Genomic DNA, 26,342 nt, shown 5'->3' with positions numbered 1-26,342 from the left:
TCAATTTATTTTTTTTACATAGACATGTTCTATCAACATCTAAACTCTGCTGTCCTGACCAGCTCATAATAGATCTCTTTTTTTTGTACATACTTTGCTACATATTTCACAAACACAGCTTCTATCTATTTTCCAATCACTGTAAAATTTATTTAATGAACCCCAAGAAAACCCTAATTTTATATTGGTATAAAGCAGAAGAAATCTTATTGTAACATCTTATCTTGATGATTAGCTGTTGAAAGTGATTTCTGTGTTTCACTCAATAAAATGGCAACAACATTTTAATTCCGAATTGTGAACCCTACACATTTTGGTGAGCCAGAAAAAAAATACCTTATGATTTGGCTAAAACTTTAATCCCTAATTCATATTGATACAGTGGCTGACAATCTCAATTGGATGAAACAGCATTAGCCTCACACTATATTTGTTTTGGTCCACTACTTTCTGTACGTCCTCAGATCTTAAGGTCCTGCAAATAATTTGCTATAGAAAAGGTATTCTTACCAATTTCTCTTAAACAGTAACTTCAGCTAAATGGTGATATGCTTTTCCATATTTTTTTTAGTTTCTCCTACTAGAGCAGCAGTTGAGCTTTTTGCCCTCTGAGATACATTAAATCTTTTTATAATCAGTTCACATTAGACCTGCAGCAGAATATAAGGCTTTAAATGTACCTGTGAGCAAAGCAGTGTGCAGCTGTGACCACCCAGCAGGGCAATATGAGGCTGCCAGAGCAGAAATCATCTTTGATGTATATTGCTGCCAACCAGGGGTGAGATCCCGGAAGTGCTGCCTGACCACCCAAGATTCGTCCTCTTGCCACAACGCGTTTCTCATGTTTCTTCCCACACTTTGGTTTTGTGGCAGCGAATAATTCGTCCTCTTGAACTATTCTCCTTCCTTTATCACCTAGAAAATACCAAGCATTAAAACTTTGGACAAAATTGTTGGCTAATACCCCATGTATCTCACAGGTTTTATTCCCTTAATGTAATATTCATGCAGTTACTTGACCTCTATTTTCCAAACATTTCTACGCTTTGAGTTAGTAGTGCTCAACTTTTTGAGACTCCAGGGGGTAAATTTATCAAACTGCGGATTTGAAAAAGTGGAGATGTTCCCTATAGCAACCAATCAGATTCTAGCTGTCATATTGTAAAATGTACTAAATAAATGATAGCAAGAATCTGATTGGTTGCTATAGGAAACATCTCCACTTTTTCAAACACGCAGCTTGATAAATTTACCCCTAAGTGTTCTGCCACCCGACATCTCAGTGTGCCATTGTTTCCCAACACAGCATTTTAGTGTAAACTCTGCACTGAAACACAGCAACCAATCAGCAATTAGCGTTTATCTGTCTACTGCACATTAGAATGTTTTTTCTTTCTCCCTCCTTTCCTATTTCTAACGGTACTAGGCAGGGCTGTCCGCTATCTCCTCTCATGATTGTTTTAGCCATCGAAATACTGACCCAGACAATTAGGTCCTCCACTATATTTCTGGGTATCACCATTCAAACTACCTCTCATAAATTGTGTTTGTTTGAAGATGATGTGATCTTATTTGTAACCAGCCCGGAGTCCTTGTTGCTAGTCTTACGTGATATTATAGTTTGCTATAGTGCTGCCTCTTTCTATAGGTTGTATGCCGTCAAATTGGAAGCACTGCCAATCAATCTCCCCTCGCCTTCCGATCCAGATTACAAAGGTTATTTTACTATATCTAGGTACCCTCCTCCCTTATTGACATTTTTTAGACTAACCTTACACCATTACTTATACAACTCTCTAATTTGACTAAGACTTGGATTAATCATGAGGTCTCCTGGCTGGGCCACATGGCGGCTTACAAAATGATGTTACTACCGACGTTAATGTTCATACTCCGTACGATCCCTTATATCATCGGAGAATCCTTTGACAGATCTCCTATAGACATCCAAAGGTTCAAGTGCCTCACTTAAAGCTTTCTTCTATCTCAGATTCACTATGAATATGGGATAGTCTTACCATGCTTACGAAGGAACTATTACTCCCTACCAGGAACCTATCCCTCCAAGCTATAAATAAGTTGATCCCTGATCTGAATCTTCCCGATTGGTACCACTAAGGAATGTCCTCGCTTAACGAGCTGTTCTCACAGAATCTCCCCATGGTCTTCAATCTCCTACAAGAAAGGTTTAGCGTACCATTTATTAATTGTTCCAAATCAAGCTTTGGGTTGGGTGTCAGACATTTCAAAGATCCCTCATTCTTTGCTCTTACCCCCTGCAGGCATTCTTGATAGATTGACGTGAGGTGGTGGCAGAAAACGAATAATGTTTTGGTACCATTTCTTCCACATCTCATGTATCTCACTGCCGCCAGGCTCCACAAGATCTGACCATCTCAATCACAATTCTGCTGGCGTCCATGTACTCAGGTGGGGAATATAATGCACACCTTTTGGAATTGCCCAGTCATCCAACCGCTATGGGGGGGGATTTTTAGTCTGCTATCTAATGTCCTGGGGTTTTCAACTGCTTCGAACCCCGCTCAAGCGTTGCTCCATGTATACCCTGTGACTGTCCTGTTGGAAGACAGGTATGTCCTAGGACACATTTTAATAGCAACCAGGGCTGCAATAGCTCAGAACTGGAAAAGCCGACTCCTCCTACCCTTACTAAAAATACTTCTAAAATCCAGTTTAGCTTTGATATGGAGACCACTGTTATGCCATACTCCTCCTCTGCCTCAGACACCCTTACCAAATGGTTTAAATGGCATGAACACATTAGGCAACGGGTGGGATCCAACCCCCAACGACCGTGAGATTTCCTCTAGGGCGATCAGTTCCTGGCTTGGAGCTCAGATGAAAGTTTGCAGAAGTTTACTGTACATATCCTCTATGGTATTTTCTTACTCTTTTATGTCAGGCACCGAATAAGCTACTTGCTGGTATTGACACAACTCTATCTGGAGGTGCGGAGTCTAACACGCCTCTGGTCTTTACCTGGGACCTCCGTAAGGGAGTTTGGATTCAGCTGTGAGAGACGCGCAGGTCGCGGTTCTCCAGTAGGGCTACCAGCGAAGTAACAGAATGGTAATGGATGGTCAGGATAGCTGAGTCCACAGGGTGAATCCAAAAGAACTGTCAGGCAGCCGGAAGTGAACTACAAGAAGGGAGATACAGAGCCCAAGGGAGAATCCGAATGCAAGGTCAGGGATAGCTGAGTCAGGTACCAGGAAGTAAGACTGAAAGTACAGATGCAACATCCAAGGTGCTGGAGCATAGGAGACCAAATACTCTAATAGTGCTAGAGTAATTCTTAAATAGTGGACTAGGAATGCTAATTACCAGCGACGTAAGCAGCTGCCGCCAGGTCCCTAAGTAGGGACACGCATGCCCACAGGAAGCCCCCCGTCAGCCGGAATTGATGCATCTGGTTGCCGAGCAACCAGACGGGCAACAGAGCAGGAAGGAGGGAAGAACACAGGGACGGTGCCTGACATTTTACAATTAATTGTGATTGTTTACATTGTATATCCTCCACTGAGTGACTCCCTTTTCCCCCCTAATGCTCCCCGTTATCTCTATTTTTCTGTACCCCTTTATTTACCCTTAATAAAATTCTAGTAAAGATTTATTGATGAAAAAAAAAGAAAATTAGAGTGTTTGATTGGTTGCCATGGTGTAGTGCAAACCCTGCTCCTTAATGCAATCTCAGTAAAGGAGTTCATCAGTCTTAAGGTATTATTAACTGAGAGTACCATTTATTTTAATTTAACAATATTAGTTCGAGCTTCAACTCTGGTTGTTTGGCCAATGTAAAATGTGGTATTAATCATAGACTATAAGCTTAGTATAACCAATGTTTCAGTATAATATTCCTTTATTCATTTCTCTCCAGATCCAGAACTTATATAATTAAAGCTATTGGGATAACATGTTAGGGCTTTTACAAAGCAAAGCAAGTCTCTAACCGTGTTAAATTGGTGCCTATAGAATATTGTACATTCTGTGTCAGCAGAGCCGAATAGGTAGATAATGATTTCTCTGCAAAACAGCTTACATTAAGGTTTTATTTCATAACATGAAGAAAAGTGGAATGATGTGCTAAATCCCATAGCAACCAATCAGATATTAGCTTTTTGAAGACTAATGTAGTCAGACTAATGTCAAATGATAACTGATTAGGTGATGTGTGTTACAGTGCATTACTGCGCTCTGCATCATATGTTTAAAAAATGAGCGGTGTCACATTAGCAATGTTCTCAGCGTTTTCTTACCAAAGAAATCGAACCTGAGAACTCAATGGTTTCCTATGTCAGACAGTCACAACGGTCAATTTGTAGCTGAGATTACTAAGGGAAATACTTGGTGCGTCACTTGTCAGAGTGCAAAAAATTCACTGGGAGAAAATGTTGCCCAAGTCACTGCAAACCACCGACAGCAAGTCACACTCAGCTCGAATCCCTCTTGTTAAGTCAGTTTTTTTTGGGGGGGGGGCGCTGAAATGTTTTAAACAGTGAGAAAATCGTTAAAAATAAACCATTTATTTTTAAGCTCCAGTAACTATTCAGTTAAAATAATGCGGAGAGAAAATTGCTGCTGTGACACAGCCCTTAATAGTGGTGATACTCGCTATTCCCAGGTCTTTAATGCCTACAACGAGGATATAGACAAAATAATTCCATTTACAAGAACATAGACATGGTTTAAATGCAGACTTTAATATAGACAGAGGACACTTCCAAACACTCTGGAATGCAGACTGGTATAAATTGCGAACATACTGCATGGCGGCACTTAACTTTGATGTCTCTAAACAGAGCGACATTGATAAATCGGAATTTAAAGCGGCAATGTCAGGACCCGGCAACTGCAATTTAATCTAAGGTTTAGGGTTAGGGGTAGGGTTACGGTTAGGGTTGGGGTTATGGTTAGAGGTTAGAGTTAGGTTTGGGGTTAGGGTTAGAGTTAGGTTTAGAGGTTAGAGTTAGATTTGGGGTTAGAGTTAGGTTTAGAGATTAGAGTTAGGGTTGGGGTTAGGGTTAGGGTTAGGCACCGGGTTCTGCCATTGTCGCTTTAAATTCAGAAATCTCAATGTCTCTCTGTTTAGTGATGTAAAAGTTAAGTGCCTCCATGCAGTATGTTCGCAGTATATACCAGTCTGCATTCCAGTGTGTTCGGAAATGTCCTCTGTCTATTTTAATGTAAGTCTGCATTTAAACCATGTCTATGTTTTTGTAATTGTAATTGTTTTGTCTATAGCGTCATTGTTGGTATTAAAGGCGTTGGAATAACGTACCCACCTCTTAATAGCTCATTGGACTACCTGGGCAATAGCAAGCACGCATACGTGTACTCTTCCAAACAAAGACTATACCATGTCAGTCATCACTTTCACCTGCCCTGTAGCTGGTGCAAATGATACATCTGAAACCAAGAGAACTTATGAGAAACCCCAGGACTTGAATCGACCGCATCTGTATCGGAACGCCATCTGCACGCCCTTACTGTACATTACTTACATCCTCCTGCCCCTTCCCACCCATAAAGTCGTTGGCAGTGGAGTCATTGGCGTTCAGATGTGAATTGCATGCCATTGCGTTCATTGGCGTAAGGTCCGTTTCTGAGCACGCTCAGAGCTGTTTCACACAAGATACGGCACACAAACGGGCTTACGTCAGAATATGAATCAGGCCCTATATGTACTGTTATTTATGAAACATCAGCCATTTAATAAGTTTATGTCACTGTAACTTATTCCAACTGTGCCCCAACAATCACCTGACTCTTAAAGTCACCGATCACTTGCTTTAGCCCTGGTAGATGACATATTGGGCAACTAAACCTTCATACAAATTTATAACTACTAACCTAACCCCTTTTCATAGTGGAGTATTCCTCTGGTTCTAGTTTTCCAAATACTTTCCTGATTGCAATAGCTTGGTCTAATTTAAATACTTTCATTCTACCATGTTTTTTACCCAGTTAATTCATTCAGTCCAGGTTATGGCAATCGGAAAAGAAGTGGGAAAAGTAGAACATTATTAACAGGGAAGAGGCGTCAGGTTGGTAGATATGGCATACGGACACATATAGGTGTATATATGGCCAATAATGAGCGGTATTGTCATTTAGTATAGCAAAAACATTAGGTTACAAAGCAAACCTGCAGCCTGCTCAATGGGCACTTACGACAGTGAGGTATATGACAATGCTCCCAGGATACATGGTTATACTTCATCACATAACACCAAGGACTGTCGTCATTATCTAGACTCCTAGAAATGAAAGGTTATATATCAATTATAACAATAAAATCTTATCAGAACTGAATATATTTTAGATAAAGTTGTAATTGTTGAAAATCTTTTTCTATGCACACTAGACATCCTGACTGTAACTAGATTGAATGATACATGAAGCCTCTCTGAGTCTCAAATAACTGATATCAGAGAACAATAGCTTACACTCATCTTGACAGTGACAGTCAATACAATTCCAAGTATATCTAGGTGATGTTTTACTAGATGCCTTTGTTAACTAATTTAATAGCATAATCTGAAAGGTATAGCCTCTGAAAGTGTTAGACCATCTGAATTCATTATCTTCATTTCCTTAAACACACAAAATCCACTATGGGACCTTTGCCATTCTCCTAGTTACTAAGTTACATCCAAGCTGAGCAAACTGCAAATTAGATTGTTAAAATTTAAATTCTCTAGGAAAACCTCAGTAGAATGTGACCTTTCAGGATGGAATCCTCACTATACTAATCGTTTTTAACTCTTTAATTTCCAGATTTTTCATCTTAGATGGAATAATGATGAAAGGAAGAAAATGGGGGAAGGGGGATTTAGGTGACTATCCCCTTTAAGAAAAACCAAGGAAAAACAGAGTTATCCAAATTAGAAGTCTAATTAAAACTTCTGCACATGATCAGCTGCTGTCAATAAAGTGCCTCCTATAAGCTTTCAAAAAGAGATTTGACAGCTTTCTCTCACACTAGGTAACAGGGCAGCACTGTAGGACAAAATTTTGAGGCTTAAATTAACATTTATTAAACTGACCCAATTAATACATGCACATAATTATTTAGTGCCTGTGGTATGAATCTACATGTCTTATACAGTATACAACATGCCTACACTATGTTAATTAATGCTGCCACCTTCTGGCCATTACAGGTAGAGGAATAGTGATACACTACAAGCTTGCAAACAGGAAAAACAAGCTTATATATTGCAGAAGCGCGACAATAGGTACAGAATGTTTATCCATGTCAGTTCACAATCCTTCTCGTGCGTAAAGCTACCTAGGCTAAATCTATAGCGTTTATCACCCTTTTTTTTTAACAATGTGAAAATTCAATAGGCAAAATTTAAGGCTGAAAATATGTGAAAATATGTGCACATGTATGGTATGTGCATAGAACCATTGTTAGCAAAGTGATTATTCATTATCATCATCATCATCACCACCCTCATTCCTTAGCACTGGCCAATCATTATAGATATGCAGTGTTGGCCTGGCCCACCAGTGTATTGGGGAAATCCCCCACTACCTGATGGCCCCACCTCCATCCCTAGGGTTGATTAACAGGCTCTTCCCTCCCCCGGTATTAACCATCATATTGCTTGCAGCCACAGATCTCAATGATCTGTTTCTCCCTCCTCTCTCCTCTGCTGACCTCATCACAAGTGGGGCACACACCACATGACATGCCCACTGCCCTACGGGTACAGGCGGAAAAAGGAGAAAACAGAATACTCTGCAGCAGCGGATAGGAGAAGGTATTGGGAGAGGGGGGTGAATTAATGTAACGTAGGTGGGAGCATGTGCTATTAATTTAATGGTGAGGGTAATAAAGTAATAGGAGGTAGGAAATATTTATTGGTGGGGTGAGGGAACTATTTAATGGTTTGGGGGTTAATCATTAAATGTGGTGAATTTGGGGATGAGGTGGGCTATTTATTGAATGGAAATACTAATTATTTAATGTCAGGGTTGTTTATGGGTGGAAATAGGTGCAGTTATTACGGTAAATACTATTAATATTGGGCCATTTTGAGGGTAAATAGGTGTATTTATGCCGAAAATGCTGTGTCACACGTGTACAGAGGCTCCCAGGACTGTCTGTGGAACAGTCAAACACAAAAATAGTGTAAACTCAGGTCCACCAGCGAGTTACATTACACACAATACAACATAAATGTATACAGGACCAGCACTGGTAATAAGTCCCATACGGATCAAAACACCTCTCTGAATATGCAGTTTGTATGAGATATTACTATTATAAATACATCCCAATAAAGGGAATGTAAAAGTCACCAAAAATAGTCCTACAACCATGGCGGATCTTGCATATATTTCCGTGATGATATGTCTACCGATCACCAATGAGCAGGGAACTGCCCTCCCAATAACGCGAGTGTTTCAGCATATACTAATTGTGGCTTTTTATAAAAGAATACCAAAAACACGTCACTGCAGCTTTAATATACATTCACCAAGATTCTTTATCATAGCAACCGGCATAATCCACGTATTCTTTGTGATTACATGAATACTCCATATATCTAAAAATTCCCCACCATTATTTTTTCCAATTTTATATCCTCATAGATAACAATGGATCAGAAAATAAATTAATTAAAGAAAGTAAAATCCGGTGCATATAGCATCATTGGAAAAATCTACTATATAAATGCCTAGTGGCGTGTGTGAAAAAAAAAAAACAAGCTGCAGCGCCACCTGCTGGGCAGAGTTATACACTGACCTATATATTTCTTGAAGGAGAAGTGACAGTTGGGAGTGGTTGGTGGTTGCCGGGGGTGACAGTGGGGAGTTTTTAACACCTTAAGTAGCTTGATGAAGGATGTTGCGATGAAGATGAAGGATGAAGTGATGGAGAAAAATGATGAGGTGGTGACATGTGGACAAAACCACGTTAAAAAAGGGCGCTTGCGTCGGGAAGTAACGCTCTTCCCCTGAGGAGGCCTGGGCTAGACCCAAATGCATGACAAGAACCTTTTTAACACCTTAAGTAGCTTGATTTGACTAGAATGCATGAGTATCATGCACGGGTTAACTTGTACATAAATATAAATTTATTTTCTAATCTATATATAATCCCATCCATGGATGTTGACGCTTTGATACCATCTACATTATTTTTGTGTTGTGTTGTTGGTCTACCAGGGTGGTTTCTAGCTGCAAACAGTTCTGTTTAGAAATAGAGAAAATAAAGTATCCAAATTGAAACAGATATGTAAAGATGTTGAAGAACTTGGGGATTCTAATTATTATGAAGATGACCTGGACGGGGTTATGTATATATTAGAAAAGAAATTGATTAAAGAAATTAATTGGGGAATAGCAACATGATTTTAAATCTTTGTTCATTTTCCCTTATGAAACCTATTATACAAGAAAGAAAAAAAACATTCTTGGGGGTTAACCATGAGATAGAAGTTTTGAAATCTCTTGTGAAGCCATTGTCCAAATTAAAGAGGAAGGCAAAGAGGAAAGATTAATTATGTAAAAAAACAGAAAAAATATAGACGAGCTAAGGAGGATTTGACTAGTAGTAAAGTATATGACAAGTTAAATGAGGAGGAAGTACATGATGTAGAACTGGGTACAAAAAACGGTCAAAACTTCCATATAAAGGGAATAGAAAATAATAGTAGAGTTTAGGAGTGATTATAGAGATACACGGAACAACTATCCGAGTACAGAGATCAATATTAGGCGTACTGACATGTCTTATGATAGAATAAGATCTCCCTATCTAAAAGATGGATATAGGAGGGATGCTTATCCCCCTATCAATGATAGACATTTTGAATCTAGAATGAATTGGCCAAAAGAAGAAATTAATCAATATCCAGAGCAAGTAAAAAGGAGAGAAAGACAATATAGTCATTACATGTCTCAATACTCCATTCTAACCAGGAATAGATACGAAAGATTGAATTAACAAGATTTTTTTTTAGGAAAATAATACAGATCCATAAAAAATCTGTAAGAAAAAGAGGGGGGAAATATAAACAGAAATCCTCAAAAAAGACAAGTGATGTCAGTTCTGTGCCACCTAACGATGAAGGAGTTAAGATATACAATTTGAGTCAAAATACACTATACAAAGATGAAGAAAGTCTCTTGGCAAAAGGGCTTAAATTTGCCCCACCAAGTGATCCTAATAATTTCAATATTTTTGTTGATCTTCAGAAATCTATTAGAAATGTTAGTCTTCAGAAGTTTTTCCACAAACAGAACGATGAGGAGAATAGTAAAAGTAAGGGTTGTTCCTTTAGGAAAAGATCAACATTTTTTCCTGCGCATTGTAAACGAGCGATGGTGGAACATTAGTAAAGAAGGATCTACATAAATTGAAATTTAACAATAAAAAAAGAGACTTAATTTAAATAAAGCAGAAATAGCTGTGTTAAAATCATGGAAACAGAATGAACAGATAGTGATCAAACATGGAGATAAAGGAGGGAGTGTGGTTATACAGGTTATAGATAAATATAATGAGGAGATTCTGAGACAGTTAGGGGATACAGACACGTATAAAAAAATTACGATCTGATCCATCTAATCTCCTTTTGGAGAAATATGAGAACAAGGGGCTATTTCTTCTCAAGAATGTGAATATATTAAAATCTCAAATCCATCCATTTCAGTTTTATACACCCTTCCGAAAGTACACAAAAATCTTGATACATCTCCAGGGAGACCAATAGTGGCCAGAACTGAAAGTATTACCTCTAATCTATGACATTTTTTTGGACTATCACTTATAACCTCTTATGAAATACATTAGATCTCATCTAAGGGACACAATGGATGTACTAAATAAATTAGAAAGTATACAGTGGCAGCAGGGATACACCCTCATCACTGCAGATGTTAGTTCTTTATACACAATTATTAATCATGAAAAAGGGTTAGAATCGATGAGATATTTTTTGAATATGGCAGAAATAGATAATAATTTAAGTGAATTTATTCTAGAAGGTAAAGAACTTATTTTGAAGAATAATTTCTTCTGGTATGGTGAACATTTTTATCTGCAAAACCAGTGGACAGCTATGGGGACCAGATTCGCCCCCAGTTATGCAAATATGTTGATGTGGTGGTGGGAAGATTCACACATTTAGAACCACCATAATGTGGGGGTGAATCTGGTCTCCTGGTTCACTCCCGATTCAGGATAGTTCTTTCCCTGTAGTCTGTGACAGTGGAGTAAGCCGGCTCTCCATTTACAATATTTACACTCTGTTGATCATCTGCTCTAGGGTAAGAGTCCATCCAGTACGGGATGAGCTGAGGATACAATTATTTTTTTATATGTTTTTACTTGTATTTTATTTTGGTATTATGCTGGAAATGTGAAATAAACCGTTTTTATAAGGATTAAGCGCTATGAGTGCCACAGCCTATTTCAGCACTACTTGTCTATTTATATGGAATACTGCTAAGAGGTAATTCTTAAAATACCCTTGCTTTTTGCTTTTACCCCTTTTATCACAATGTTTCACAAATTGCTTTTCTTAGTCTCATTTCATGGCATGATCTTTAGGACTGTGTCATCTTTCACCCCTCCACCAACACACAAATTTGTTCATATTGCACCTGCATTACTCCACTCACCTCTATTTAACACCCATGAACTGTTGTCCTATTTATTATCTCTAACAAGTACAGCCTCCACCTGTCGCCAGAAAATAAAAGGCCACACATCTTACAATCCCCTTGCCTATCTTTCGCTCACTCTGCTTCTATTAGCTGGTGATATATCACCTAATCCAGGTCCCCCACACTCCTCACACACACATACATCAGAACACTACCGTTCTATAGCAAACCTCAAACACATCACCTGTCTTCCCTCTCTTCCCAAGTCCTTTAAATGTGCCCTTTGGAATGCACGCTCTGTTTGTAACAAACTTACCTCCGTTCATGATCTCTTCCTCTCAAAAAACCTCAACCTTCTGGCAATAACAGAAACATGGCTTATGCAATCAGACACTGCCTCACCTGCAGCACTTTCACATGGTGGCCTCCATCTCACCCACACCTCCAGACCTGAAGGCAGACAAGGAGGTGGGGTTGGACTACTTCTCTCCCCACAGTGCACATACACAGTTCTACCAAATGTCCCATCACTCACGTTCACATCTTTTGAAGTACATGCTATTCGCATTTTTAATCCATTCTCCCTACGTGTTGCGGTGATCTATCGTCCCCCTGGAGCACACCAACAATTTATGGAGGATTTCTCTGCATGGCTCCCTCACTTCTTATCTTCAGACATCCCCACCATCATCATGGGTGACTTCAACATCCCCATTGATAACCCACCTTCCAAAGCTGCTTCCAAACTACTCTCTCTAACATCCTCACTTGACCTCTCCCAGTGGATTGAATCATCTACTCATAAGGATGGCCACTGCCTTGATCTTGTTTTCTCTAGACTATGCTCAGTTTCTAATTTTATTAATACACCCTTCCCCCTCTCGGATCATCACCTTATCAGCTACACTCTCACCCCCACTGCTCTAACCTCTCTACTGTCTGACTCAACCAAGCCTCCTCATACTCGTAGAAATCTTAATTCTATTAATCTTCAACAATTTTCCACCTCTCTCCAACACCTTCTCTCCCCTATCTCTAAATTCTCATCCCCTGAGATGGCAGTACCTCATTTTCACCTAACCTTAGCAACGGCCCTTGATCAAGTGGCTCCAGCGACACTTCATACTACACGTCGACTTCGATGTCAACCGTGGCACACCAAAGCAACACGAAATCTTCAAAAACTGTCCCGTAAAGCAGAACGTCACTGGCGTAAATCTCGAAGCTCTAATGACTTCTTCACATATACTTCTGTCTACCACTCCTATCGAAATGCTCTGGACACTGCAAAACAAACATACTTTCAATCTCTTATCTATGCTCAGGCTTCTAACCCCAAACGCCTTTTCAATACATTTAATCATCTTCTCAATCCTCCCACCCCGAACCCTCCATCTACTATCAGTGCTCAGGATCTTGCTTCCTACTTCAAGGACAAGATTGACAAGATCAGACTAGAAATGGTATCCTCTTCCTCAACAAGCCATCAGCTCATTTCCTTCCCACTACCCTCTGACACCCTTTCTTCATTTGACCCCACAAATGAAGAGGAAATTTCTACGCTCTTCTTATCTTCCTACTCTACCTCCTGTCCTCTTGATCCTATTCCCTCGCAAATTGGTAGATCCCTGTCTTCTGTGCTCATTTCACCTCTAACTCAAATCTGTAATCTCTCACTCTCTACTGGCATCTTTCCATCACTATACAAGCATGCAGTGATTACTCCTATTCTAAAAAAACAAAACTCCGACCCAAACTCTCTCTCAAATTACCGTCCCATCTCTCAGCTCCCTTGCCCCTCCAAGCTTCTAGAGAGACTTGCCTACACTCGCCTCACACGCTTTCTTTCCGCAAACAACCTGTTGGATCCTCTTCAGTCTGGCTTTCGTTCTCAACACTCCACAGAGACTGCGCTGACCAAGGTTGTTAATGATCTGATCACTGCTAAGACTGAACGCCATTACTCTCTCCTAATTCTCCTTGATCTCTCGGCTGCATTTGACACCGTTGACCACTCTCTTCTCATACAAACACTGCAATCCCTAGGTCTTCAAGACACAGTTCTATCCTGGTTCTCATCTTACCTCTCTAATCGCTCTTTCACTGTTAATTTCTCTGGAGCCACCTCTGCTCCGCTTCCCCTATCAGTTGGAGTACCACAAGGCTCGGTGCTAGGTCCTCTGCTGTTCTCTATCTATACCGCTTCTCTAGGAAATCTAATAAGTTCCTTTGGCTTTCAGTATCATCTCTATGCGGATGATACCCAAATCTATCTATCCTCTCCTGATATCTCGACATCTGTGTTGTCCCGTGTAACTGACTATCTTTCTGCCATTTCATCTTGGATGGCCTCTCGTCAACTCAAACTTAATCTTTCTAAAACAGAGTTAATAATATTCCCACCCGCCAACAAGAGCATACCTGACATTTCTATCTCTGTTGATAACATGACCATAAATCCCACCCCACAAGCTCGCTGCCTAGGTGTAATCCTTGATTCACGCCTATCCTTTGTTCCCCACATTGACTCTATATCTAAATCATGTTACATACATCTAAAGAACATTTCCAGAATCCGCACATATCTCACACAAGACACTGCTAAAACCTTAATTCATGCACTAATCATCTCCCGCATTGACTATTGCAATTCCCTCCTTACTGGTCTTCCCAAAAACAGACTCAAACCCCTAAAATCTATTTCACATGCTTCGGCAAGACTGATTTTCCTTGCAAATAGCTATTCCTCTGTTGAATCACTCTGTATGTCTCTACACTGGCTGCCCGTCTTCTACCGAATCCAATATAAAATACTTTTACTAACCTACAAGGCCATCAACAAAGCTGCACCAACATACATCTCCTCTCTTGTCTCAAAATATCTCCCAACTCGGCAACTCCGTTCTGCAAAAGATCTGCGTCTCTCATCCACCCTCATTACATCCTCCCATTCCCGGTTACAGGACTTTTTTCGGGCTGCACCCACTCTATGGAACTCTCTCCCTCGCACAATAAGACTCTCCTCTGTTCTACAAACTTTCAAGTGTTCTCTGAAAACCTACCTATTCAGACAAGCTTATAATATTCCTCAACCACCATCTTAACCTCACTACCTTTAGCCTGTTACACAATTTCACACAAGACAACTACCCCCGGAATAACATTGTTGTGTGACAGGATCATTTAGCTTATGAGTCACCCTACCTTTGCAGTCTGGCTGGGCCAAGATGCAAAATGTATACTTAACCTCATGTGTCAATCTCCCATTGTCCCATAGATTGTAAGCTTGCGAGCAGGGCCTTCTCACCTCTTTGTCTGTTTTACCCAGTTTGTTTATTAGTTTATTACGTTTGTCCCCAATTGTAAAGCGCTACGGAATATGTTGGCGCTATATAAATAAATGATGATGATGATGATGATGATGATGCATGTACAGATCCTTGTGAACCAATGAGGAGGAGTATTTAGAACAATAATATCTTGTAAAAGACTGCATATTCAGAGAAGTGCTTTGATCCCTATGTGACTTATTACCAGCGCAGGTCCTGTGTACATTTATATTGTATTTTGTGTCTGGGGAAGAGTACTATTACCACTGCCAGCCAGTATCATTGGGGCTGAACCGCCCTCAGCTGCCCCGGTAAAATGTTGTTCTTAATGTGAGGGGCTCACCAGGCAGTCTGATGTCTGGTTGACCCTTTCACATTGTCGCGGCTGCTTCACTATTGGCCGGGTCAGTGAGCCAATCAGGGCATGCCGTGTCCCCACGTGACGTCGGTGCGCTGTTGACTGTTTAAGCCACCATTGTTCAGTCAGAGGAGGAGATAGAAGAAGATGGATGTCGGGATCCAGCCTGCGCAGAAAAAAGAAAATAGATGCTGCGAAGAAGACAACCGATGGTGGAAGGAAGATAGAAGACGTTGCGGTAGAAGAAAGAAGACGGCAGAGACATGGTGAAGGCAGAGAGCCCTTGTCAGGGCTAAAAACTACTCTGCCTCCTGAAGAATCACTGGGATCAAGAACAGAAGACTCCGGGGACCGGGCGTTGAGCATTGAGGATGGCGACAAAGTGTGAACCCCCTGAGAAGACCCTCAACGACACTGGAACCAGGTAGGGCCCTTGTGGGCACCTCTTCTTCTGGGTCCACACCCGCAACCCTCTTTCTTTTCCTCCTTAGAGGGCAAAAGACCCTGGCACAATTTAGGCATTAGGCCGTTGGGCAAGTGCACCCTTTAGTCTAGGAGGGCATTAGGCCCTTTAGGTTTAACTTGCCTCCAGGCCTTTAGGTTTACCTGGGCACTAGGTCCATGATTAATGGGCACAATAGTGTAAGTCAGGGCACTAGGCTCAATAGTGTAAGTTGGAGCACTTGGCTCAATAGATTAAGTTAAAGGCACTAAGCTCAATAGTGTAGCGGGGCACTAGGCCCCTAGTCTGATCTTTGGGGCACTAGGCCCATTGGTATGCCAGGGAGCACGAGGTTCCCTATTTAGTTGGGCAAAAAGCCCTTTGCAGTTAGGAGGGTACTAGGCCCTCATTGATAGAAGGGCACTAGGCCTTGTTAGTTGGTTAGTGGATGCTAGGTCCTATGCAGTGAACAGGATGCTAGGTCCTATTTCTTTAGAAGGACATTAGATTCTGGAAGTAGTGGGGCACTTGGACCCTGGTGAGTGAAACTAGACCTTAGACTATTCAGAGTGGCCTAAAGTGACAGGATGGAAGCCAGGGACCCACAGTGCTCTGTAATTAGGTGCCAGGAGGAGATTGGTGATTACGGCTAGCAAGAGGAGCCAATTGATGTGCGTATATTCCGTGTTGTAAGGTGAGGTAGCTTGTGATCATTTATGCGTTGGTCACGAGTATATACGATACTGAAATGCACGTTTGGTTATTATACTACCTGTCTGTTCCCTGCAGTATACTCCACTGTAGGATTGAGGAGCCCAGCCACATCAGAGTTCGGGGCCGAGGTGGAAAATGGTTGAAGCGATACGTGCGAACGTAGGTGGTCCCTGAGAGGAAGGTAGGACAGCTCTGTGTGTCTGTTCTATCATTCTAGGAGCGCAACAATATATCAGGGTGACACCTGATTGTCTATCACTGTGGTAAGCAGTGATAGATAATCTAGGTTATCACGCCTGAATAATAAATAGCACCTAAGTGTGGCATGTTTACAATAGCAGGCCCACGTGAGCAAACTAATTAATGGATCAAAGACACACATGTGTGCTGAGAGGTAGAATGAATAGCAATCAAGCTAGCTCAGAGTCATCCAGTTTGCATCACTGATCAAGAGTTATTGGAAGGAAAAATGGCAAGACATACCAAAGACATACATGGAAATTAAACAGATAATGCCATCAGATGGTCTTGGACTGCACTGTAATGCAGCAGGGGAGGATGTTTAGTACAGTGAGGCAGTGCCTCACATCGGGGGAGGACACCGATGATGCGTGCAGTCACATAAACTCCCGCGAGTTCGGCGAGATGACAGCTTAAATTTAAAGCGGCGTTGCCTTGTAAAGGGAAACTTGCCTTTAAAAGGCAACGCCGCTTTAAATTTAAGCTGTCATCTCGCCGAACTCGCGGGAGTTGAAGAAACCGGAGTATCATACATTTACCCCCTGATGTAAGGTATTGAGCGCACAAGGAGAGTGTAAGAACCTCTGGTCCAAGCCTACAGTCTCCCTGTGTATAGTCATGGCCAAAGTTTTTGAGAATGACACAAGTATTGGTTTTCGCAAAGTTTGCTGCTTCATTGTTTTTAGACCTTTTTGTCAGATGTTGCTGTGGTATACTGAAGTAAAATTACAAGCATTTCATAAGTGTCAAAGGCTTTTATTGACAATTACATTAAGTTTATGCAAAGAGTCAATATTTGCAGCGTTGACCCTTCTTTTTGAAGACCTCTGCAATTCCCCCTGGAATGCTGTCAATCAACTTCTGGGCCACATACTGACTGATGGCTGTCCATTCTTGCCTAATCAATGCTTGGAGTTTGTCAGAATTTGTGGGTTTTTGTTTGTACACTCTCCTCTTGAGGATTGACCACATATTTCAATGGGATTAAGGTCTGGGGAGTTTCTTGGCCATGGACCCATAATTTCGATGTTTTGATCCCCGAGCCACTTAGATATCACTTTTGCCTTATGGCAATGTGCTCCATCATGCGGGAAAAGGCATTGTTCATCACCAAACTGTTCTTGAATGGTTGGGAAAAGTTGCTCTTGTAGGAAGTTTTGGTACCATTCTTTATTCATTGCTGTGTTCTTAGGCAAAATTGTGACTGAGCCCACTCCCTTGGCTGAGAAGCAACCCCACACATGAATGGTCTCAGAATGCTTTACTGTTGGCATTACACAGGACTGATGGTAGCGCTCACATTTCCTTCTCTGGACAAGTGTTTTTCCAGATGCCCAAACAATCTGAAAGGGGATTCATCAGAGAAAATGACTTTACCCCAGTCCTCCGCAGTCCAATCCCTGTACCTTTTGCAGAATATCAGTCTGTCCCTAATGTTTTTCCTTGAGAGAAGTGGCTTCATTGCTGGTCTTCTTGACACCAGGCCATACTCCAAAAGTCTTCGCCTCACTGTGCGTGCAGATGCACTAACACCTGCCTGCTGCCATTCCTGAGCAAGCTCTGCACTGATGGTGCCCTGATCCCGCAGCTGAGTCAACTTTAGGAGGCTGTCCGAGCACTAGCTGGACATTCTTGGGTGCACTGAAGCCTTCTTTACAACTATTGAACCTCTCTCCTTGAAGTTCTTGATGATCCGATAAATGGTTGATTTAGCTGCAATCTTACTGACAGCAATATCCTTTTGTGCAAAGCAATGATGACTGCACATGCTTTCTTGCAGATAACCATGGTTAACAGAGGAAAAACAATGGCTTCAAGCACCACCCTCCCTTTAAAACTTCCAGTCTGTTATTCTAACTCAATCAGCATGACAGAGTCATCTCCAGCCTTGTCTTCGTTAACGCTCTCACCTGTGTTAACAAGAGAATCACTGACCCAATATCAGCTGGTCCTTTTGTGGCAGGGCTGAAATGCAGTGGAAATGTTGTTTTTGGGATAAAGTTCATTGTCATGGCAAAGAGGGACTTTGAAATTAATTGCAATTCATCTGATCACTCTTCATGACATTCTGGAGTATATGTAAATTGCCATCATAAAATCTGAGCAGCAGACTTTTTGAAAAATAATATTTGTGTCATTCTCAAAACTTTTAGCCATGACTGTACACGATAAGCACTGACTTATGCTGTGTAACAACTTCACCCACAGCACTGGGTATGTGAACTGCCAGAACTGTTTTCTTGCTGCTACGTGTGTGCTGGAGGAGTTGGAGTTAGCATTAAGGAAACAAAATGTATATGCAACCTTTATGCTTATGTGCTGAAGGAGAAGGCAGACTTTATTAAAGTTTTCGTTGTTTTGAATCAAGATGGCCTGGTTCCCAATATGTATATAAGTTTGCACTGTGCCACCACTAGTGGCCACTCCATTGTAACCATGTGTAAATCCCTGGGTATACAGGGGACCTCCCTGGTGGCGGAAGCCATGCCCATGCCATAGCTGGAGCAGAAGGAGAGGGAGACAGCGAGTATTGTACCACCCCACAAATGGATACCCCAAGTAAGTGACTACACAACACTAAACCAAAGGGGTTTCACAGCACTAATTATAAAGGGAATAATTGCAAGACTAACCCCCATTGTTGCATAGTTGTAAAGATCTAAAGAGCACTCACCTGCAGAATGGGTGGAATCCTAGACCTTTAAGGATATAATCTGTTATTGTGTTGGTGTGAACTTCATTGAAGAGCACATCAGAATTCCACCTAAGACAAGTCTGATTTGATTGACTCTTCTTCTCAACACCTCTGTATTCTGTTGCGTTATCATAATCATAGCATTTCTGTCTGACATCTAAACCACAAATCAGACAATCATTAAAAATCATTATTCGGATTTCATAACAGAAACAGAGTTATATTTTAATTAAATGGGATATATAGTATATGCAGACTCTCAGTTGCTAATTATATACTAGAAGAACAATTTTCTAAAGAAGCGATCTGTAAGGCTCCCTCACTGAATTATCCCGCCATCTCTTACTGAATTATCCCACAGTGTGTTGTTAAGCAGTCTCCTTCATGCAAATAATCTGCATGTCTTTTTTTGAGGGAGTTTTATTATGTAAAGCATGAGATATATATAGTGGTCTAAATAGTTATCTAGAAGTGGCGGTATGGAAAATGTAAGTGAATGGAATTTAATAGTTGTACAATGAAGTGGCAATATGGCATACCACCACTGTTAGGAACCCCTCCAGCCGGCACAACACAACCCGGAATCTACTCTGCCAGTCAGGTGTTCACTGGAGCCCCTGATGGTGGGGACAGACTGGGCCGCAGACTGACAGAGGGTCGTGAAGTGCGTTCCAGCTGGGGAGAACCCAGGCAAGAGGAGTCAGGTCCACGCAGAGGTCAAGGGCCGGCAGCAGACAACGGTATCGATGAACAAGCTGAGGTCAGGGGTCACAGGCAAATAGCAGAACGGGTAAACAGGCCAAAGATCAGGGTCACAAGAAACACGAGCAAGGTCCAAATCAAAACCAAGGGTCATACACGGGGAGTCAAATAGAGATATCAGGATACAGGACAGGAACTAGCAGGTCAGCAGACTGGAACACAGAAGCTATAACCGGCAATGAGGCAGCAGACCTCATTGCCTTAAATACCAGTGGCCACCAATCAGAGCCTAGCTCTGAATTAGACACAGCCCCCAGCATAATTAATAGGCTGCATTAATTAGCCCACAGGCTAGAACATATGGTGAGCGCTGCGCCCGGCTTCCTCTCATTGCCGGGACGCAGCGCCGAAGCGTCTTCTCGTTGCCCCGGCAACGGCCGGGTCAGGGCCGGAAGTGACGTCCCGGTCGCCATAGCGACGGCCGGGACGCAGGTGAGTGAGTCGCGGCGGCTGGGCACCGCCGCGGCTCGTAACAGTACCCCCCCCTTGAGGAGGGGTCGAGGGAACCCGACATCCAGGTTTTCTTGGGAACCTCCTGAAGAATTCCTTCAATTGTTTAGGGGCATGGAGTTGTCTTCGCGGAACCCAAGATCGCTCTTCTAACCCGCGATTCCTCCACTGCACCAGGAAGTGCACCTGTCCTTGCACTTTTTTGGAATCTAAAATCCTTTGAACCACATATCTTAGTGGCTTCCTCGAACTTCCCCCAGGCACAGTTGAGGATTGGCTAGGATACAATACCGGCTTCAACAATGAACAATGAAATGTGTTCGGAATTTTTAGTGAGCTAGGAATCTTCAATCTAAAAGCTACCGGATTGATCTGTTTGGTAATCATGAACGGCCCAATAAATTTAGGCCCTAGTTTTTTACAAGGCTGTCTGAGCCTGAGATTTCTAGTTGATAGCCATACTTTGTGGCCCACTTTGAATGGGCAGGTGGTACGGTGGCGATCCGAAAAATTTTTGGCCGACAATGAGGATTTTTTCAAGGAGGACTGAACTTTCCCCCAAATTACTTTCAGATCAGCAGCTGTGGAATGAATCTCCGGAATACCAGCAGATTTGAGAGAGTACAGAGAATTAGACCTGGGATGGAAACCGAAGTTACAGTAGAACGGGGAAGTTTGAGTAGATGAGTGAGATGAGTTATTGTAGGCAAACTCTGCCCAAGGCAGCAAAGATGACCAGTTGTCATGGAATTCTGAGGAATAACATCGGAGGAACTGTTCAAGTGCTTGGTTAACCCTTTCAGTTTGCCCGTTAGACTGAGGGTGGTATGCAGATGACAGACTGATCCGGATTCCGAGGAGGGTGCAGAAGGATTTCCAGAATTGTGCTATGAATTGTGAACCACGATCAGAAACAATATCGGAAGGAAGGCCATGGAGCCGGAAAACATGTTGTATGAAGAGAATGGCCAGATCTCGAGCTGTAGGAAGCCTGGTTAATGGGATGAAATGTGCCATTTTACTGAAACGGTCCACCACAACCCAAATATTATTATGTCCTTCAGAAGGTGGCAAATCAACAATAAAATCCATGGACAAATGTGTCCAAGGTTTTGCAGGAATGGGCAATGGAAGCAATTGACCCACCGGGCGAGTCCTGGGGACTTTGTTCCTGGCACAAATTTCACACGAGAGGACATGACTTTTGACGTCAGCGGACAAGGATGGCCACCAGACCGTACGGGAAAGGATCTCCAGCGTCTTATAAACTCCAGGGTGTCCAGCAGACCTACTATTATGCGCCTCTGCAAGAACCGCCTTCCTTAGATGGACTGGAACAAAAAGACGTTGTTCCGGAGTAGTATCAGGGGCTAATTTCTGGAATCTCTGAAGTGTGATACTCAGATCTTGGGTTAATCCAACATGGATTATGGAAGGAGGAATAATAGGCTCTGGGTTCGAAACTGGAACGTGGTGTGCCAAGAAACTTCTGGACAGAGCATCTGCCCGGACATTTTTGGAACCCGGTCGATAGGTGATCAGGAAATTGAACCGGGTAAAGAACAACGACCAACGGGCCTGTCTGGGATTTAGACGTTTGGCCGATTGTATATATTGCAAGTTCTTGTGGTCGGTAATGACAGAGATCTGATGTGGAGCACCCTCCAGCCAATGTCGCCACTCCTCGAAGGCCCATTTGATTGCCAACAGTTCCCTATTCCCGACATCATAGTTGGCTTCTGCTGAAGAGAACTGACGGGAGAAATAGGCACACGGGTGTAGACGATTAGTATGAGGGTCCTTCTGTGATAGTATAGCCCCAGCACCGACGTCAGAGGCGTCGACCTCAAGAACAAATGGTTTAGCTGGATCCGGGTGTCTAAGGACCTGAGCGGAGACAAAGGCTTTTTTCAGGCTTTCGAATGAGGCTACTGCTTGAGGCGACCAATTAGTTGGATCCATCCCTTTACGGGTTAGGGCGACAATGGGAGCCACGATGTCCGCAAAACCTGGAATGAACCTTCTATAATAATTGGAGAAGCCCAGAAACCTCTGCACCGCCTTAAGGTTGTTTGGTTGTACCCAATCTAGAATAGCCTGAACCTTAGTTGGATCCATGGAGAATCCCTCAGAAGAGATTATGTAACCTAAAAAGGATACTTTCTGCACCTCGAACTCACACTTTTCTAGTTTGGCGTAAAGGTGGTTCTCTCGCAGTCTTCGTAGAACTTGTTTAACGTGATTCTGATGTACAGACAGCGATCTGGAATAGATGAGGATATCATCTAAATAGACGACCACGAAACTACCAAGAAAGTCCCGAAGAACCTCATTGATTAAGTCCTGGAATACTGCAGGTGCATTGCTAAGACCGAACGGCATAACCAAGTATTCATAATGGCCAGAGTGCGTATTGAATGCCGTCTTCCACTCGTCTCCCTCCTTGATACGGATGAGGTTATACGCTCCACGAAGATCGATTTTTGAGAAGACAGTAGCACCTCTCAGCTGATCAAATAATACGGAGATGAGCGGAAGGGGATAGGTATTCTTGATTGTAATAAGATTCAATCCCCGGTAATCAATACAGGGTCTTAGTCCTCCGTCCTTTTTGGATACAAAGAAGCATCCTGCTCCTACGGGAGATTTAGATGGCCTGATGAAGCCCTTCTCCAGATTTTCTTCAATGTATTCCTGCATGGACTTGGTCTCCGGACCAGAGAGAGAGTACAGGCGACCCTTAGGCAACTTGGAACCAGGAATAAGCTCGATGGCACAGTCAAAGTCACGGTGAGGTAGTAAGGTGTCAGCAGCTTTCTTGGAGAACACATCCCAGAACTCATGATATTGTGAGGGAAGCTGCTCCGGAATAGACTGAATCACCCGCAGGGGCAGTGACAAGCAGGACTGTGTACAGTAAGAGCTCCACTGGACAATTTCTCCTTTTACCCAGTCCATGACAGGGTTATGACGGGAAAGCCATGGGTGACCCAAGATCAAGGGAACTGATGAACAATCGATAAGAAGGAAGGTTATTGACTCTGAATGGAGAGCTCCGATTTTTAATTGTAGTGGCGAGGTCTCCCAGGAAATCTTGCCACCAGGCAACGGACCTCCATCTAAGCCACAGACAGTAATAGCGGACTTGAGTTTTACCATCGGAATTTTAGCAGCGCGGGCGAACCCGATGTCCAGGAAGTTGCCTGCAGCTCCACTATCAACGAAGGCAGACAGGTCCATTGAACGAGCACTAAACATGAGCTGTGCAGGGATCAATACGGCGTTTTTCGGGGAGACAATCTGCAGACCTAGGTGAACTTTCCCCTCGTTCCCTAGGCATGCTCTTTTCCCGGCTTATTCGGGCAGGAACGGGAGAAGTGGCCTTTTGTGCCGCAATAGAGACATAGGCCCTGTGATCTTCTCTTGTCTCTTTCCTCAGGGGAGAGACGATACGTCCCCAATTGCATGGGTTCCTCACCATCCGTGGGAACAGGAATGAAGCCGGATAGAGGTGATGATGTCTCCTTTTCGATTTTCCGCTCTTTAAATCTCCTGTCGATTTTAATGGAGAGGTGCATCAGATCCTCCAGAGAGGTAGGAGATGGGTACTGCACCAAAGAGTCTTTGACCTGTTCCGACAGGCCAAGACGGAACTGACTCCGCAAGGCAGGATCATTCCATCCACTATCAGGCGACCATCTAAGGAATTCAGCGCAGTATTCCTCTGCCGAGCGCCGGCCTTGTTTCAAGGCCCGTAGATGAGTTTCAGCGGAGGCAGTACGGTCCGGGTCGTCATATAGTAGACCCAACGCCTCGAAGAAAGCGTCTACTGACTGCATGGCAGGACTGGTCTGCGGCAAGGAAAACGCCCAGGACTGGGGGTCACCCTGTAGAAGGGAAATGATAATCCCGACTCTTTGATGCTCTGACCCGGTGGAGCGGGGTCTCAATCGGAAATAGAGCTTGCAGCTCTCCCTGAAATTCCGAAACAGGGACCTATTTCCAGAGAAGCGATCCGGCAAGTTCATCTTAGGTTCACAGACGGAACTTGGAGTGGGTTGTGACACTTTTGCGGCTTCTTCTTGAACAGACAGACGCTCAGCCAATCCCTGGATCATCTGATATAAGGACTCAACATGAGCTGCTAGGGCTTGTGCCGGAGACGGTGAGGATCCACTTGCATCCATTCCAACCTCGTCTCCGTGAGTGGGCCGGTTATAATGTTAGGAACCCCTCCAGCCGGCACAACACAACCCGAAATCTACTCTGCCAGTCAGGTGTTCACTGGAGCCCCTGATGGTGGGGACAGACTGGGCCGCAGACTGACAGAGGGTCGTGAAGTGCGTACCAGCTGGGGAGAACCCAGGCAAGAGGAGTCAGGTCCACGCAGAGGTCAAGGGCCGGCAGCAGACAACGGTATCGATGAACAAGCTGAGGTCAGGGGTCACAGGCAAATAGCAGAACGGGTAAACAGGCCAAAGATCACGGTCACAGGAAACACGAGCAAGGTCCAAATCAAAGCCAAGGGTCATACACGGGGAGTCAAATAGAGATATCAGGATACAGGACAGGAACTAGCAGGTCAGCAGACTGGAACACAGAAGCTATAACCGGCAATGAGGCAGCAGACCTCATTGCCTTAAATACCAGTGGCCACCAATCAGAGCCTAGCTCTGAATTAGACACAGCCCCCAGCATAATTAATAGGCTGCATTAATTAGCCCACAGGCTAGAACATATGGTGAGCGCTGCGCCCGGCTTCCTCTCATTGCCGGGACGCAGCGCCGAAGCGTCTTCTCGTTGCCCCGGCAACGGCCGGGTCAGGGCCGGAAGTGACGTCCCGGTCGCCATAGCGACGGCCGGGACGCAGGTGAGTGAGTCGCGGCGGCTGGGCACCGCCGCGGCTCGTAACAACCACATACAAGTCTATTTCGACCACTATGTGTATGTATATATATATTGTGAGGAAACGGCTGCTACTGGACTGAGATCTTTTTATTCATCACCCGTTTCCCACAGTTTAATGTACTTTTTAATCCTTAGCCCAGTCTAAGTATATACACCAGAACATTGGTGTATTATGTGTATTATTATTTCATGTTGTGTAGCAAAAAACATTTTTTAAATTGCAGTACCATGTCAGCCAGAAAAATCTATGTGATGTTCAATACTTTTGTGTCAAACAAGACAAAAGTATTATAGGAGTGATACCTTTATTGGTTAACCAAAATAAATGTTTTAATTTGCTAGCTTTCAGAGCACAGAGGCCCCTTGATTAGGCAAGTTTACAAATGAATGACTGAGAAAAGGGCAAAACATTTAAGAGATGTTACATCAAGCAATTTGTACAGGGGGGAAATACATCATAAAGATAAGCTAAAGTAATAAAACTGAGGTTTTCGTTACAGTGTGTCCATGTAGTGGGTCATAAATCCAGGTGTTAGGTTGAGTCCTTGAGTCAATGACTGGAATGTTCTTATCAGCTTGAATTCACAGATTTTTTTTCTCCCTGTGATTTTTTAAAAACACTTTCAGCATTAAGACTTTTAAATCTGTCATACTGTGTCCTGGTCCAGAGAAGTGTTTACCCACAGGGGTGTCCAGTGTTCTTTTTTGTGTGTCTGTGTAGATTCATTCTGGATTGCAGTTTCTGCTTGGTCTCCCCAATAGATTCCCTCAGGGCACCTTGTACACTGTATCATGTAC

At 42.9% G+C, this 26,342-nt stretch overlaps 1 protein-coding gene across 2 annotated transcripts in view; it reads right to left on the bottom strand.

Annotated features, from left to right (window-relative positions):
* HGFAC (HGF activator) overlaps positions 1–26,342 on the bottom strand; it is a 96,167-nt gene that overhangs the window by 15,238 nt on the left and 54,587 nt on the right. For both annotated transcript variants that reach the window (XM_075194355.1, XM_075194356.1), the window contains 3 exons: positions 19,404–19,581; positions 6,193–6,278; positions 681–915 (listed from right to left, as the gene is read on the bottom strand). In XM_075194355.1, coding sequence (XP_075050456.1) covers positions 681–915; positions 6,193–6,278; positions 19,404–19,581 — 499 coding nt within the window. The remainder of the gene's footprint in view (positions 1–680; positions 916–6,192; positions 6,279–19,403; positions 19,582–26,342) is intronic.

Source organism: Mixophyes fleayi, chromosome 1 (assembly GCF_038048845.1).
Source record: "Mixophyes fleayi isolate aMixFle1 chromosome 1, aMixFle1.hap1, whole genome shotgun sequence".
Lineage (NCBI taxonomy): Eukaryota > Metazoa > Chordata > Amphibia > Anura > Limnodynastidae > Mixophyes > Mixophyes fleayi.
The sequence above is the reverse complement of the archived record's forward strand: the minus strand, read 5'-3'. Positions and strand labels throughout refer to the sequence as shown.